The sequence below is a fragment of the Mytilus californianus genome, unplaced genomic scaffold (assembly GCF_021869535.1).
Source record: "Mytilus californianus isolate M0D057914Y unplaced genomic scaffold, xbMytCali1.0.p SCAF_19, whole genome shotgun sequence".
Classification (NCBI taxonomy): domain Eukaryota; kingdom Metazoa; phylum Mollusca; class Bivalvia; order Mytilida; family Mytilidae; genus Mytilus; species Mytilus californianus.
In genome coordinates, this window is record NW_026262667.1 from 12,064,197 (window position 1) to 12,081,878 (window position 17,682).

The window sequence follows — 17,682 nt, forward strand, 5'->3', positions numbered from 1 at the left end:
TGTTGACCTTGCAAGGAACCCATATACCAAATATAGTTATCCTATTACTCATAATAAGTATTTCACATGACAAAAAAACTATACCGGGGTAATTTTTTTTCACTGAACCATGAAAATGAGGTCAAGGACTATGGACATATGACAGATGGAAATTCTGTAACATGAGGCATCTGCATACAAGGTATGAAATATAAAGCTTTATACAAATACTTTATGCCGTCCCCACTGCAGGATGGTAATCCCTATATCTCACATTCTAACTTTAGCCGTGTGTCAGGAAGAATAAATTAAAACAGTGACAGTTATAATTTTTATTGTGGCAAGCGCTCAGCTAAACTATAATAAAATGAAAAATTTAATGTATATATGTAAATATAAAGATCATTGGAATGTAAAAGAGAACATAATTAAGAAAACATAAGTAAACATGACATTTTTTAAAATAAATTTGCATACCAATGAGTAACAAGATAAACTGTAAGGCCACTTTAAAATATGTCTATTAACTACTGTCCCAAGACTGATCACAATTGTTTGTTGTTCCAAAAAAGTAACATTTTCATAATCAAAAAAACTCCTTTACATGCAGTAAGATATACATCAAAAGTTAACTGGTACCCTCATATCAACTTTAAAGTGAGGGACAAGCAAGAATTAACAACAAATAACTTAAAGAAACGGAGCAAACACAATTAGTCTCCCAAACAACTAAATGCAGTGAATTGTTTTATAAAGTATAATGCATGTAGTATTCCCTAATAAACACTTAAAAGTAATATATACACCTCAATAACTAGAACAGAATTTAATGGTCCCTTTAGTGTTCAAGAATGCAAATTTTACTGGACTTTATTAATATCTAATATTTTACGACAAAATATAAATGATGCCCATGTCTTAAGAGGATTGAACAGTATTTTACAATTACTTAAAAAAATATGGTAATGCCCAATATTTGCCTTAAACTAGCTTTTTTTTTTTCAAACGCAATGAAATTCAAAAAAAAAATCAACTTAAACATTTTCTTTTATGTATAAACTGTATATGTAAAAAAAACCTCAATGACTCAACTAATCATGTTTTTCTCTTTTTTGCACATCGTATTTATATATATTGGCTCAAACAATGAACACTTAGATCCTTAAGATATTTTTTAAGTCTTATGTAATGCTTTTTCACAAGATCTGGGAATTTGGTTCATTCATTTTATGAAGAATTATCTTTCTTTTATCCATGCTTAGTATAGGGGGTGTAGGAGGTGGTCTCAACCTAAATTCCTGAGAAGATAAATGCCAAATCCCAAATTCCCGTAAAAATAATGTGCCTGTTCCTGTATCATGATTTAATCAAATCCTGAATTCCTGACGATTTAACTGGATATTCCCAAATTCCCATTAATGGTTCAATCCCAAATTCCTGAAAAAAAAGGTCCTTCCGCCCCACTTAATACTGACTCAATTAATGAATTATTTACATGAAGCTGTTCTTTCCTATTCTAACTTGATTCGTTGTTTCATGATGGCTACCATCTTTGATATCAGGCTGGATATCCGGTTAATACACATGTACTAAACTCTAAATAGGGTTTTTGTTCATTGAATTACTAAGACTTTTCAATTTTTCACCACATGTAATCTTGTCTATAATAGTGACATTATTTGTTTAGAGGCATGTAAGACATTTAAAATGCAAACCACCATGTAGCATTTAGTCTCCATCAGCTAAATAAAAGATTTAAGTTAAAAAACAAGTTTAAAAGAAAGTGATTTGAAAACATGAAAATATAAGTATCATCAGATTATGCAAAAAAAGTGTAAAAAATACAAGTAATTACATGTACAAGTAAATACATGTACAAGTAAATACATGTACAAGCAACAAAATGAATGTTAAAGTTAAATAGACTAACAGTATGTTAACACAGCAATATTGTTTCTCTTAAATTTATTCAATCATGATATTTTATTAGTAATAATATTGAAGATGCTGTATTTATCCTACCATAAGCCTTGTGTGCTTAACATCTTTTTCTAAAACTGCCAAAATAGGACTTCTTTTTACAAAGATGTTAATGTGAGTAAAATATTTTTTGGGTTAGTCTGTTGCTCATATCTAAATTTGCCAAAAAACTATGTGAAAAATTGTCATTTTTGGTTAAATATGTCAACTTCCACAAATATATCATCTCAAAGTGACATAACAATTGACGTTTCTATAAGGAATTGATTAATGGCTTCAGTAATTTGGCATTTTTGTAGATTTTGTATATTACTGATCATTTTCTTTTTACAGTTTGTCTATTTTCAAAAAAAATATAGTTTTCAAGATAATATATAAAAATGATGATCATTGATACAGACTATTTGTCTGCTGAAACATTATCAACATAAAATTTCATCAAGTATAAAGAATTAACAATTGTAAATATGGAAGCTCTAACAAACAAACATAACTAACTAACTAAAAGCTTTAAAAGCTATAAATTTGTCTTAAAAGTCACACAATATACAATCACAATTACAAATACATTCTCTTGTAACATTGATAAAAAATAGAAACATACTAAAGCATATCTTTTTTTTATAAAAAAGACAACATTAATAGCTGAAGATTTTAAACAATTATTATTACCACATACTTTGTACTTATAAGCTGACATGGAATAACTATAAGGGAAAAAATGGTAACAGTGTGTTTAATTTAATAATTCACTAAATTTAGAGTTTAAATTTTTTTTAAAATAGGTACTTGGAATAACATGAACACTTTTAATAAGCATTAGTTGCCAATTACTATATCTAAATTGTTATTTAGGTTATTTATTTGAACAAAAATGCATTTATTCATGCTGTTTATATTTCGCTAATTAAAAACAATCTGCTATGAACAACAAGAAACAATAAACAGAACAATCATGATCACGTTTAAAACAACCATTATCTTTTATCATACAACCAAACATTATCATAAATGTGTATTATATCAAAAGCAGTAACAAAAATTATCAAAACTATAAATTCATAGAGTACTCCTTAAATATCAGTAAAATTGTCCTTACAAAGGATATATATATATCAAATTTACTACACTTAACTAACGCCTTTAAAAATATAAATTTTACATTTGAATTTTGGTCCGATAACTGACTAGCAAAGTTTCATAGAGCATTATTGATTTTACAGTTTAAGTTTAAATATTCTTTAAAATAAATGAAATTCTATCTGTCAAAACCAACATTTCATTTCATACTTTTTTTCTTTTTTTTCAGTCATAATTAAATATAATTTCCAGTTTAAAAAAAAAAATGACTTTGATAAATGAGAATATGATAAAAGAGATGGATCTCGGTGGAGGTAAATTTGTGCTTTCAGTGCATTTTTCTGATTTTTGCCTGCAAGACCCCATATTTTCAGTGGGCACCTCTGCTCCAACTTTCTGAAAGTCCTGGATCCATCATTGTATAATTTCAGTACTTACCACGGCAAAATATTAAAAAAAAATAACTTAAAGGCCAAGCCAAGCTGGAAAAACATATCTTACATTACATTCCAATTTAATAAAGTGAGACATACAGACAACTTTAAAATCACTTTCCTCAAGTAACAGGATTTACAAGTCTGAACACTTTTTGTTTGCACTGCATAAATATCGAAGCTCCAACTGCCATACACAAACAATTTTAAAGCTTGTTTATGAATATGGATACGCTACATCTAGAATAGCTAACTTCTGCATGTTAGGGCCTATAGATTCACATTCTTCCCAAGTATCACTTTCAATATCATAAACATACAGATTGGCCACAACTGTGGAAGAACCAACAACGAAAATCTTGTTACCATAGAGAGCATTGTGACGATATAAATGTCCAAAATGTTCTGGTGTTGGTGCTATTTCAGTCCACTGATTGGTTTCAATATCATACATCTCATTAGTTATACAGTCTTTGAAGGTCATAAGGTCATCTTTTGATGTGTATCCACCTATTGCCAATAACTTGTCATTGTATGGTATCATACTGTGACCTTGTCTTCCTGTCAACAAATTTTGCTTCGGTACCCAACCACTGTCGTCCCCAAGATTGAGACACCATGTGCTATTTAATGGAATAGGATCTTCTGGATCAATACTTATACCTCCAGTCATGTACAGACAATTCTTATGGAATACAATGGCAGCATCACAACACTTGACTGGTACAGGCTGAAGTTCTGTCCAGGAATTATCTTCAGCAGTGTAAACTTCAACAGAATTCAAGATGGACTCATCTTCTTCCACTCGATTAACACCACCGGCTACAAACAACTGTGTATCAGAACTGCAGATTGAAAACGAGACTCTGGGTTGATTCATACATGCTACTTCTGTCCAATCTCTATACCGTGGATCAAATCGGAAAACACGGTTTGTACTGGAATAGGTTCCGTCATATCCCCCGGCAGCATACAGGAAGTTACCTAGTTTAGATTGACTTAAAGCTTGGTAGTCCACAGTATCTAGTCCTACTGGACCAAGCTGCTCAACAAAAAATCCTGGCTTTTCTGGATCACGATACACAAGAACATTGCCTTCTTCACTAAATGAGAGAACTGTTATAACTGTCCTTGCACCTCTCTGCGTGTAGATTTCCCCTTTTTTTAGACATTGTCCCATCAAATTTAAATTGTAATTCAGTGCATCTTCAACCACATCTTTTATTTCCGTACTTTGGACTACTTCCTCAGGCAAAGTTTCCAATTCTTCAATTTCCATGAGTGGAAAACGAATTTGTCGTAAGAGTGAAAGTAAATGCTCCTTTCTTTCTTCAGGGTTAGCATTGACCCAGTTAAGAATTACATCAAGTAGAAATCTCTCTGAAGTTTCAGCATATATATTTTCTATCAAAAACTGCAGCAAAAGCTCCAATGATAAGTTTGGATAAAACATTTCTTGCTGAGTTAAATTTGGTAGGTTTTCTCCAATAAATCGAAAAATATCCCATCTCAAGTCTCCAAGCCAATATTTATCAGCCAGGGTTATGACTGCAGTATAATTTTCTAAACTTAAATGCCGAATCAGAAAGTCACAACAGCATTCTAACAGCCAATCATTGTGAAAGAACCTGGCAGCCTCGATGACATCCTCGATGTTGTCATGATCAATAGTAACATAACCGTGATAGAAATAATCCATCATAGCAGCGAACCCTTTTGGACTTATCTCTTTTAATTCAATAACATCCTGGTCTTTTTCTTTCATGTCACATGAGAACATGGCTGCAAAGTAATCGCTAGCATTTGACAGTACATGACGGTGAGCTTTGTAATTCTGATCACCAACTTTCAATTTGACATCACACTTATAGTCATACATTTTAGCATTGACTTTCTGAAAGTTTTGGTTCATGTATTTGAGTTTATTATTTGTGACATAGATATATTCTAACTGTCCTTGACCTTCACTGTTCTGATCTGCACTGGTTGCCATGGCTAAGTCTAAAATGCACTTGTTTTCTGGGATATCTAATTTTTTCACTCGTTCTTGTTCTATTGAATCAGACCTCCTTAAACCTCTATCCGATGTTTTACGATCTGCCGAACCATTTATTTGTGCTACAGAATCTACAGAGTCCTTTGAAGAATTAGAATCGGATTTAAACAGCCGACGCCTTGGACCAGAAGTAGAAGTATTACTGTCTGTGGTATAAACAGAGTTATCTCCACTTACTACTGAATTACTAGGTTGTGTTTTAGGTTCAGATTTCTTATTTGGCAATGGTGGTTTTTCTTTAAGCTGACATAGTTCTTGTTTATTCTCAGGTGGTAATGGTGCTTTTTCTTTTTTGTGAATTTCTGCCGCCTGATGACTAGTTGTATCTACTTTCTCTTTAGGTATACTAGGTGCTTGGCCTTTTGACTTCACTGCTGGTTTAGGACTCGGTGGTTTAGGAGCAGTTTTTGTTTTTGATTTGGACTTTGGTTTTACGTCAGTGGGTGATTTTGGTGAACTCTGACCGTCCTTAGTTTTACTAGAACTACTTTTTGTTGGAAGCAAGAAATTTTTCTTAATCTGTTCAATGTAAGACCTGGCTTTTGTTGGCTTTTTCTCTTTCTTGACCTTAGAATCTTTAGCTGAACTGCCTACTGGTTCATCATGTCTGAAAAAGAAAAGAAACTTAATTAATAATTCTAATTACAAAAACTGTAGTACACAGTGTAAGTAATTTTGAACAATACAGCTGAATATAAATTGACTTCTGAATAAAGTATACTTTCTAATGAGGCAAATTGATACTCAGGATTGCTCACTTTTTTCTTCTATTTCAGAACTTCTAAATATTTGTAGAATTATAATAACTATAATCATTGTTTTAAATAAGCTCCAAGATATTCTTTTAACAACGTCATCACTTTCTGACATAACTTGAATGCCTGTTTACTCATAGTACTATCAAGAGATCTTGACCTTTTGAGTCTTTGACCCTGTATCTTGATATTATATAGGGTTATCCTTTATTTTGGACAACTACTGTATAAAGTTGAAAGAAATAGAACACAAGAGTCAGGCTCTATACTTATAAATCATTTTCATGATAAAACCAGGTGAACTTCAGCCTTGACCCTGACCTTGATATTGTTTAGGTTACACCCAATTCTCTGTTAAAACCATGTACATGTACTTAATTTGATTCAGATAGGATGAACATGGTAAATGGGAACCTTTAAACTCATTGATGGATATATATATTGTATATGGAGAGACATACAAGTTTGTTTCCTTAAAATTGGAAGCAGAATTTTTCTGATTTTTTCCTTTCATTAATGTTCATGTTTCATTGTTATTAATATTTTTTAAATTCTTAACGTTTTTAGTAAAGACTTGAGAATAGCCTGCAAAGGTGTGAAATACACTTTAAATATATATTGATTAATGCAGCAGAGTGGTTTGTTATTTTTTTTTTTAATTTCAGTTTGAATGAATTTACCTGTATATTTAATATTCTTATGATTCAAACAACCATGGTTAGTGTTTATCAAAAAAATAATAAATTTTGAATATTTTGACAAGCCCTATTGACTAGGTGAATTAAAAAATAATATCTTCATTGTTTCATTACAAATAAATGAAGCCCAGAGAGGAAATGAAAAGGTAACCTGGTTAAAACAAAGTGATGTAAGATGTTTTTGAAGGGTTAGAAACATTGTAACCTCTACAACTTTGTTGCTTGCTCTCATAATATATCATATATGTCTTCCAGAAACCTAAAGCCATTGTTTGTAAAAAAACAATGTGCATACATCTAAGTTACAAACACAGTTTGTAATGATATAATTGTTTACCATGTAATACCCCTGAAGCTGGCCACACCTTATAACATCTGTACGGTGACAGTAGGTCATCATTAAGTGTTACATAATAGTTTGATGTAACAGGATAAGTTATTGATGTTTATATGTTAAATGATTCAGTAAAAGGCAGAACACTGTTTTCCTCAGTACTTAATCTAGCCACGAGTGCTATCACAAAATATCATACAATATAATGCTACGTTATTACTGTATTGTTAAAGATCTGATTTCATCCCAAACATATCTTGGACCATATATGCATGATCTTATGCTAAAGTATTTACTGAGAGGAAAACATTAATATCCATTTTTATTCAAAGCTGATTTCTAATACTGCATGTTCTTTGGACTTAGATGTCCCTGTAGATATCCCTAAACACAGCAGCTGATAAAAAATCATAGTTTTCTAATCCGAGGGGATGCCCCACCTGAATTTGCAGCAAACCAAACCTTTTGGGAAATGTAAATGAGAAATATGTCAATTTAAAACGTTACCTTAAGTTTATCTATTTAGAATTTAAAATTTATTTATCTAACATGTTAAATAATATAAGCAGAAGCCTAAAAAATAAAATGTCTATTTTCTGCATTAGTCAACTGTCAAAAATCAGAAGGAAAGGCTAAACTCCTCAGACCAGCACTAAGCACAAAACAACAAACAAAAAGACAAAATTGCTGATCTGAGAGTACTGGCAGTTGCTGAAAGCTACTAGCCAGTTAAAAGAACTAATAAATAAACCTTGTTTTCCCAGACTAAAATGTCAATCAGTACACCTTCAACAGATTTAGTGTATAGCTATCATTAGTAGTCTGAGAAAAGTATGACTTTGTGCAATGCCAATATATAATGAGTATCCACAGGATGTAGGACTGGATAGCAATACATGTTTAGTTATTTAGTCAAACATTTTACACATTGAATACATCATAAAAATAAGAAATTTAATTCTGGTCTAAAATGAGACATCCCCTTCCACTTTCAATTAACCTTCAAGATATCAAACCAAAAAAGTTTAAAGTCATATGAAACTTCAAATTCAAAAAAAAAGATGAATATGTTTTATATATATTTGAATGGCTAAGTTTTACTCTAAAACAAGTGTATGTGAACTTTCTAGTAAAAAGAAAATCTTTTAAATCATTAAAATCATTAAAATAATCATATATACAATGCTATCAACTTATTGTCTTACTGTACACTAATTTTTTGCCGATATTTTCCCGTATGCAGTGGCCTTAACAACAACCTCTCGTTAGAACCTCATCCACCGCACAGCGGAAGTGCGAGGGGAAAACCGTGATGAAAGAATGTAAACAAATGTGCACTGGAGGTAAACAGTAATAACTAATTCCATAGGCGGATCCAGGGGGGCCCCCCTTTTGTGGGAAAAATTTGGTTGATTATATAGGGAATCACTGAAGCATGACTGGAGCAGGTCCCCCCTTATGAAAAGTTCTGGATCCGCCACTGAATTCTTAAAGAACAAATTAAATACAACAAATCATTTAACAACTGTTAAATAAATGTCTAATTAACAAATGGGCATGAATGTGAAATTATAAAAAAAATATCTATTAATTCACTTATTTGTTACGTGCTGGATCCACTTGCTCTGTGCTAATTGTTTATCAATGTCATGATCTGGTAAACTTTGGTAACTAACTTGAAAGTCAATTAGATTAAGAACAACAATCACTGAATGAAATATTATTTGTCAATAATACGTTATACAGTGTTATAGACTCGTATTAAATACAAAAAAAACATGCATGCAGGACTTTGTTTAGTATATATGCATGCATTGGTTCAATAATGTTGATAACATTTAAATTACAAACTTGTTTCATATGACTTTATTACACACCTTCGTGCTGTATACTTATTTTCAGTGAAGTTACATTTAAATCCTGTCAAATTACAAGGTCAAAATCATGTTGTATAAAATAAAGACATAAAATCTTTTTTATCTCCCCTTCCATGTATGAGAAACAAGATTTGTTTTGCTACATCATCGACATGCACATTTTTTTTAATATGGTGTCCAACACTTTTGTGAAGATTCAAGCAAATTCATCTCACCGTTTAAATAGGACTTTTGAACACAAAGTCATTTTGTATGATTTGCAAATATACAGTTATTTCTCGTTAAAGATGATCAGGACATAATTACATCATCATTCACTTTATAATGATTTTCTGAATTAAGTTTGACAGTTCAGGACAACATGAGGAAAATCATCTGATCATAAATGAAAACTTACTTTCCATTGAGAGTAGCATTAATATCTTCATCTCTCTTGTCAGCCATTTCAAAAACAAATAAGTTAATTTTTTACACTTGTCAAATTATCCATGAATGAAATATTAGGAGATAATCCGATAATCGTGATGGCTATCCTTGATACTGACTAAACTATTCGTGATTTCTCATCCCTGTAAGTGATGATAGGAGAAATATACGCCTGGCTTGTCAATCATAAAGATTATCTCCTCGGGATTATCTCATAAACTTTCAAAATAACATGCAAAAAATTACTTAATATCTTTAAATGTTTCAACACTTTTAAATAAACTCAATTCATAGCTTTGATTAAAGATTTAAGAATCATCTTCCAAACATTAACTACCAAAATATAATTGGTATACCGGTAGACCCTTTCCTTACCCCTCAAATAGATGGACTTGTCCATTAATGTTTGCCTCTGAAGTTGGAAAGTTATTAATCTTTTGTATTTAGATATATTTCATTTTTAACGTAGGGCCTGAAGCCCTGTCTGAATGTACAAATGTCTACCTCTCAGCTTTTCTGATTCATGCTTGTTATCACTAATACAAAATTATCTTGTCGATTTCTGGTTGTTCAGCTTGAAAAATGTTTACTATGTACTGAAAGTTAGGCATAAAAATTGACTTAATTGTCAACATTCTTACCTTAATTCTAGTTTTATTACAGTTGACTGTCTATGGATACAATATATATAGTAGTTTATGCTAGATACGAATTTAATTTGCTAGGCTAATGTGTGTTATTTGAAAACCAGTATTTTCATGGAAGTGGAAAAAAAAAAAATTACTATTTTAAACTTTATAAAGTTAAACAACAAGAACAGTAGATTATTACCATGATTACCAACATTTTCATAAATTTATTATAGGACCACAGGCACTTGACACATGAATCCCTTTTTTCTGTTTTAGTAATTAACGTTTTATTCAACAGCATGTGTATAATTATTGTAGAAATTCTTACCTATATTTACTTTACGATGTCTGTTCATATAACGTTTGTTAGGATAATATCTCTAATACTTTGTTACCGGCCACCCACTCAGCATATCAAAACCATCCCAAGACATTTTTAAATACCCTTAAATGTCCATTGATTTTTATACTAAAACAGATAACATACTCAGTTATAATATTGTGTAAGATTATCCTACTGTGAGAGTTTTTTTTCATTTAAAAAACTATTTAGTATATATATATGTAGGACACAGTTGTCGTAAAAGTTTTACAGAGTCATTATATGGTTAAACAGTAATTTCATAATTTTAAGTTTTATGTTTTAAAAATTTGAACATAATTTAATATTTCACAGGTGAGAGATTTAAAGTTAACACAGGCCATGCAAGGATGCACATCCACCCATTTGACTCACAGACAACAACAGGAGACCGAAATTAAATTACATCACAACATACAAAGCATGAAAGTGAAGTAAACACTTTCATTAAACATATTAAATAAAATAGATGATACTAAATAAAAACACATACACCTGTTTTATTTATGTATTAATTTTTTATCCACACCTAAATACACATACATTTGAAAATTGCTCAATTTAAACATTAATTCCTCTGACGTCCACATTTTTCATCCAATTATTATAAAACAAAATTTTTTATAAAGGCATGATTTATTCCTACAAAGTATTTTAAGAGTTAAGTAAATAGATGGACAAGGGAAAAGGCAGATACTAAACTAAAGGATGGCAACAGCTAACACTGGCCTTAGGGCCACTAGTGAGCAAAAAGCTGGGTGTGACATACCACTTTTTATTACATTCCTACAACAGGAATCATACTTCACAAAATAAATATAGGCCAATTTAATATAGCTGTATCCCTACAACACTAAATGATAACACCAATCAAGCATAGCATGCAACAGTTATCAACTTTGATCACATCAATTTCAGAAATCTATTCAGTGAAAGGGAGATAAATCATGTTATTTATGAATGTTCTAACAGACTTGGTGATTAATTAATTTTATATGATTCTACCATTAAACATTTAATCTTTTTGTGATACATAAGTTGATGACATTTGGCAGTTCAATCATTCAAATCATGTTTTCAATCCTTATGGCCACAGACCACAATTAAATTCTCTATTAGTTCTTTATAACGTTTTGTTTCATAAAAAAATGCACCGAATCTTTTTGTCAAATATTTTGTGTGTGTAAATTACAGTACTAGTCCAAACATATATCCAACATTCAGAAAGATTGCTTCCCAGTATCTTACAAATTCAGCCAATACACATCCATACCCCTATGGACAAGTCAAGAGATGTTCCGAAAACTGTAAATATCACCTTTATGCACCTGGCCTAATCACTCTTTCCATATCAAAATCAGTTAAAATACAACATCCAAAAGTTTATTTCACCTCTCTTCTTTCATTTCCATCTAAAAAAACTAAGAAATGAGTGAGGAAGGGAAAGAAAAAAAATTAAGAAAAAATACACTCTAATTAAAAGGAACTATATTCGTGGACAAAGAAAAGCGGGATCATTAATTGTGGTCTGGGGCCTTATGCAAATATAACGTTTCGCTGGAAAATTGTTATTACAAAGGCAGTTTGTATCAATTTATATAAGGACTACCGGTATACTGCCTGAATCAGCATGTGGTAATATCCTTGTATGCACATATTCATGAAGTACAAGAAATAAAGAGAAAAAAAGAGACACATGATAATTTTTGCAAGCATTTACTTGTTCAAAACTAGTGTTTTCTTGACTGCTTAAGTTATCCTTCTGGAGAACTTGTTTTGTCTCTTGTATTATATATTCTTTAAAGGTCTACTGTTGCCAGACACTGTCAGTTAACTGTACAGCAACCAGACCTGTTTGTCCCATGACAGTCCAATTTGTTGGCCATACATGTAAATTATCATCATATTGGCCAAATTAGAAAATCGCTCTGGATACAGAATCCCAAAAATTATTCATTCGTCCCATTAATTTTACAAGAGAAAATTTTTGACTGGACAAAAGAGAAAGTTATTGCTGTATGACATAAATAGTTCTAGTGTCACAAATTCTCAGTTCAAGTGTAGCAGATTCACAAATAGCAATAATAATGTCTATCATCCAAGTTGGTTTAAAGCTTCATTTTGACCTTTTTGCATGACCTAGATAAATAAATTTCAAATGCAGTTTATGTGTTTAAAAATTTAAAGCTTAACTGGATTTTGCTGTATATTTTTTCGTATAAAATTAACAAAACACTTGAGTTTCACTTGATATGGTCCAATCAGTGATACAGTTTATATCACCTAATAATATAATAATACAGTTCACTTCAATTACTGTAAATTCAGAAATTATTGCATGCATTTATTATTGCGATTTTTGGAGAATGGACATAAAATGCAAGATTAATTTTTGCAATTTCAGGAAAATCTGCTTATAGATATATGTATCAGATATCAGAATGTTAGTTCTTATTATTGCGATACGCACCCAGTTGCATTATTCGCAATTATAAAAACCTCGCAATCATTTCTGAATTTACAGTATTATATATGGGGAAGTTCTCAAACCTCTTTCCCAACTTTATTCTGGCACCTTCTGTATGAATGAAAACAAGAGGCTCTCAAGAGCCTGAATCGCTCACCTGTATTTCAGAGGAGAAGATTTTTAAATGTAAGCAAACTTGATGAACAAATTGTGTAAAATTGTCTTTAAAGGGCAATAACTCCTTAAGGGGTCAATGGACAATTTTGGTCAGACTAACTTTTTTGTAGATCTTACTTTGCTGAACATTATTGCAGCTTACAGTTTATATCTATCTATAATAATATTCAAGATAATAACAAAAAACTGCAAAATTTTGTTAAAACTACCAATTTGGTGGCAGAAACCCAATAATGGGTTGTTCGATTATTCTGATAATTTAAGGACCGATAGATCTTGACCAATTGAACAATTTTACCCCCTGTCAGATTTGCTCTTAAAGCTTTAATTTTTGAGATATATTATATATAAGCCAAAAACTGCATTTGACCCTTATGTTCTATTTTTAGCCATGGCGGCCATGTTTGTCAATGGATCAAAACTTCAGATACATATTATAAACAAGATACCCTAAGGAACATTTAGTTAAAGTTTGAAGGTAATTGGCCCAGTAGTTTCAGAGGAGAAGATTTTTAAATGTTAGCAAACTTGATGAACAAATTGTGTAAAATTGTCTTTAAAGGGCAATAACTCCTTAAGGGGTCAATTGACAATTATGGTCTTATTAACTTTTTTGTAGATCTTACTTTGCTGAACATTATTGCTGTTTACAATTTACATTGTATATCTATCTATAATAATATTCAAGATAACAAAAAACTGCAAAATATCCTTAAAACTACCAATTTAGTGGCAGCAACCCAACAATGGGTTGTTCGATTCATCTGAAATTTCAGGGCTGATAGATCTTGACCAATTGAACAATTTTACCCCCTGTCAGATTTGCTCTAAAAGCTTTAGTTTTTAAGATATAAGCCAAAAACTGCATTTGACCCCTATGTTCTATTTTTAGCCATGGTGGCCATGTTTGTCAATGGATCAAAACTTCGGATACAATTTATAAACTAGATACCCTAAGGAACATTTAGTTAAAGTTTGAAGGTATTTGGCCCAGTAGTTTCAGAGGAGAAGATTTTTGAAATAGTTTACGACGACAGACGACGGACACCAAGTGATGGCATAAGCTCACATGGGGCCCTTCGGTGAGCTAAAAAGGGCACAGCAAAATCCAGTTAAGTTTTTGATTTTCTTAAACATAAAATACTTTTGATTTTTATTTATCAAGGTCATGCTTTGCCTTAAAACTATTCCGGATGTACAGGTTTGTCTGCACTAAAAGTAAATTTTGAGGTGTACTGGTCGAGGACCAGTTACCTGGGGACATGACGCTTTACGACGTCCTCGATTTTGTATTTTTTATCGTTTAAAGACAAACCAATATCTTACCTTGCTTTATAGTATACACTTCCTTTTAAAAGAATTTAAAAGATTTCAAAATTGAAATCTATACGTCTATTGAACTCTATTTAATACAGTGTAAGTCGTTGACTTCAAGTGACAAAAAGTTCACATTCTGAACAGGAAGAGGACCTTCCAAATTTTCAACAATAATGGTCAGAATGGTGATGCGTCTGGTTCAATTGACATACCTGTTTCTTCTTGATACATAAAAGCAAAACACATAATTATTGTCCTGATTAAATGTATTCTCTATCATTAAATGTAAAAATTCAAATGTGGCACGAACTGGTAATTGAACCTATGAAATTTCCCACAAAAAATTAGCATAGTACTGTAGTAAGTTGTTTTTTCATTGTTTATAAGAGAAACTAAAGTCGGAGTCTTTACTGGTCGAGGACCAGGTACTGTCACCCTGTATTTTATATCAATAATGGGCATGTTTCATGAATAAATAACTTTCATTAAATTTTTACAAACTTTGTTTTTTAATTATCAGATTAAGGCAAGAAAATGTTGAGTTTTCACTTTTTTAACATGTCATGGGAAGATATGCGTGCAGAGGCTTCACTTTATGATGTCCTTGATTTTAGAAAACTTACCATTTTCAGACAAAGTAATATCAAAGCTTGCTTTAGAACAAAATTCTTTTGAAAATGAACTTCTTTGTTTCTATTGAATACCATGTAACTTGTTGATTTCAAGTACATTGTACAACATAAATTCATGATCAGTTAAAATTTAGCAAGGGGAGGAAAAGCTTTGGAAATTTGGACACAAGGACAGTAACTGGTCCTCGTACTCGTAAAATTTCACACAATAATTGCCACTCCAGTACCCTGCTTTACATTAGTAATAAGATGATTTGAAGTCTGAGTCTATTGTGCTAGAATAAATATTTTGTAACACGTTATATGTTACAAAAGTATGATTTTCATATGATTACATACTTTAATCGGATTGGTCAGTTAGACATTTTCCCCACTTTGAAAAACCATTTTGAAAAAACTACTTTCGTAACTTTCCCTGTGATCTATTCATGCATGGTACATATGCATGGGATCTAAGGGCTCCAAGCAAATTGAGATTAAAAAAAAATATATAACTGTGTATTTCTATTTTAACGCATATTCTAATATGACGTGCTTCTTTCGCTTTGTAAACAACACCATGATAAAATACTCGATATATCTATACTTAGCGCAGACTCAGAGATATACATAATAATGGATGTTACAAAATACCTCCTACGTAAATCCACATGTATCGGAACTTATTTGCAAACACTATGCCGATTTTATTGTTTTAAAAATTACAATTGAAAAAAGACTACAGAACTTCTATTCTTATTCGGATGCATAACAAACAAAAATAAACGCACAGTAGCTCGGAGAAATATACAAAATCAAAATAAATTAAAATTCCGCATAGTCCGTTAATGCTTTTGGCGCATTTAAGTCATTTCAAAACATGACGTCATACAAATGAAAACGCTAAAGCTGAAGGTTTTTCCGTTACGTGAACCTTGGAAGTTCGTATAATATTGCATTAAAATGATTTTTTGAGGTAGGGTTTGTTTTATTTTCTATTCTATCGCATTATTCGCATATTTACTGATTTCAGCAAGTCATCATGGCGGCTCCTTAGTTACGAAATGTCAACTTTGGATTTGACGGTAGCTTACGACAAAAACATGTAAATTACAAATGGCAAATGTTGGGTTTGAGAGTTAAAAGAATAAACACATTTTTTTCTAACAGTTATTTGCGAAATATTTGCTGCAAGCTACATATTTATTAGAAAGTTTAAGCTTTATCTAACAGGGAGTAAAAAAGAATAGCGACACACACGGCATACCCACCCTCGCTTCAGGTTTTTAATGACTGTATTTGTCCTATTAGAATCGAAATAATTCATGGAAGCCATAGATTTGTTGGAAATTTACACATGGCCTGGGCCGTGATATTAGAATTTTATCCTGAGCGTTAGCGAGGGATAAAATTAATGAATATCACAGCCCAGACCATGTGTAAATTTCCAACAAATCTATGGTTTCCATGAATTATTTCTTAAACAACAAGAAATGAGGCATAAGGCTTGGAAAAATATGAAATTCAAATAAAAATTGAGTGATTCCATTCAAGCAGCATGTGGAAGGGATTGTCCGAATAAATTATTTGAACTAGAGCAAGGAACAAACTTGTCCCCTGTTGAACATCATATAAAAACAGGTTGGGAACAACCCCCAAATAAGGGACTGTCCTTCAGACAAGGGGTTATTTTGCTGTTGTAGAAAAAAGAATAATTAAGCCTTTTCAATAAAAAGGGTGAAATTCATTATATTTGGAACAACTTTTCTAAAAGAGGGGTCCTCTTATTTTCAAAAATAAAGAAGATTGATGTCCATGAATATTCTAAAAGAGGGGTCCTCTTATTTTCAAAAATAAAGAAGATTGAAGTCCATGAATATTCCAAAATTCATGGACATGTCTTTGTCAATATAAATTTTATACCATTAAGATGTATTGTGCTTTGGGCAAAGTTTCTGCAAATAATATAAACATGCACCCTTTTGTACCTAGAAGTGGTTTAAAAAAAACAAATTATCACTTGAATTCTATCCCTCATAAAAGGGATAGTCATTTACATTTAGGGCATAGGCCGGCTAGGGGTTGTTCCCAACCTGTTAAAAATTAGGCGATTTTTGGGGGGGCGTGGCAGGTTGCATATTATTTTGATTACTTTCATACAAATGTTTGCAGTTTATACTGTAAACGAACATTGTTCCATATGACTAAGGCAAGCAAGATCACTTACCAGTTAAACAAGTTTTTTTTTCAAGTGCAATTCAAACTATCCAAGAGAGATAACTCTAGTCGGTGTCCAGTCAAATTTATACAGTTTATATGGTCTTGCATATAAGTTAGATTGTATTATATATGAGGCGCCGTTTGACTATTTATTCCTTTTTTTATATAAAAAAAATAATTTTTGATATCAAAAAATTGAATACCTGATATAAAAAAAATCGATTTTTTTATATCAGAAAATATTTCTTGATATAAAAATAAATATTTCTTGATATATT

At 31.4% G+C, this 17,682-nt stretch overlaps 1 protein-coding gene across 3 annotated transcripts; it reads right to left on the minus strand.

The window, feature by feature from the left end:
- Positions 1-296: 296 nt before the first annotated feature.
- Positions 297-17,465, minus strand: LOC127726950 (kelch-like protein 4). Of its 3 annotated transcripts, none has more exons than XM_052234325.1 (2): positions 9,591-9,905; positions 297-6,136 (listed from the first exon to the last, which is right to left on the minus strand). In XM_052234325.1, exons 1-2 carry the CDS (start codon positions 9,635-9,637, stop codon positions 3,691-3,693), a joined length of 2,493 nt encoding a protein of 830 aa, XP_052090285.1. In that variant the 5' UTR covers positions 9,638-9,905; the 3' UTR covers positions 297-3,690. The 3 variants fall into 3 exon arrangements, 1 of the variants encoding a protein (XP_052090285.1); XR_007993727.1 differs by lacking the exon at positions 9,591-9,905 and adding an exon at positions 17,412-17,465 and having other exon boundaries at positions 5,999-6,136; XR_007993726.1 differs by lacking the exon at positions 9,591-9,905 and adding an exon at positions 10,580-10,680 and having other exon boundaries at positions 6,017-6,136.
- Positions 17,466-17,682: the final 217 nt, after the last annotated feature.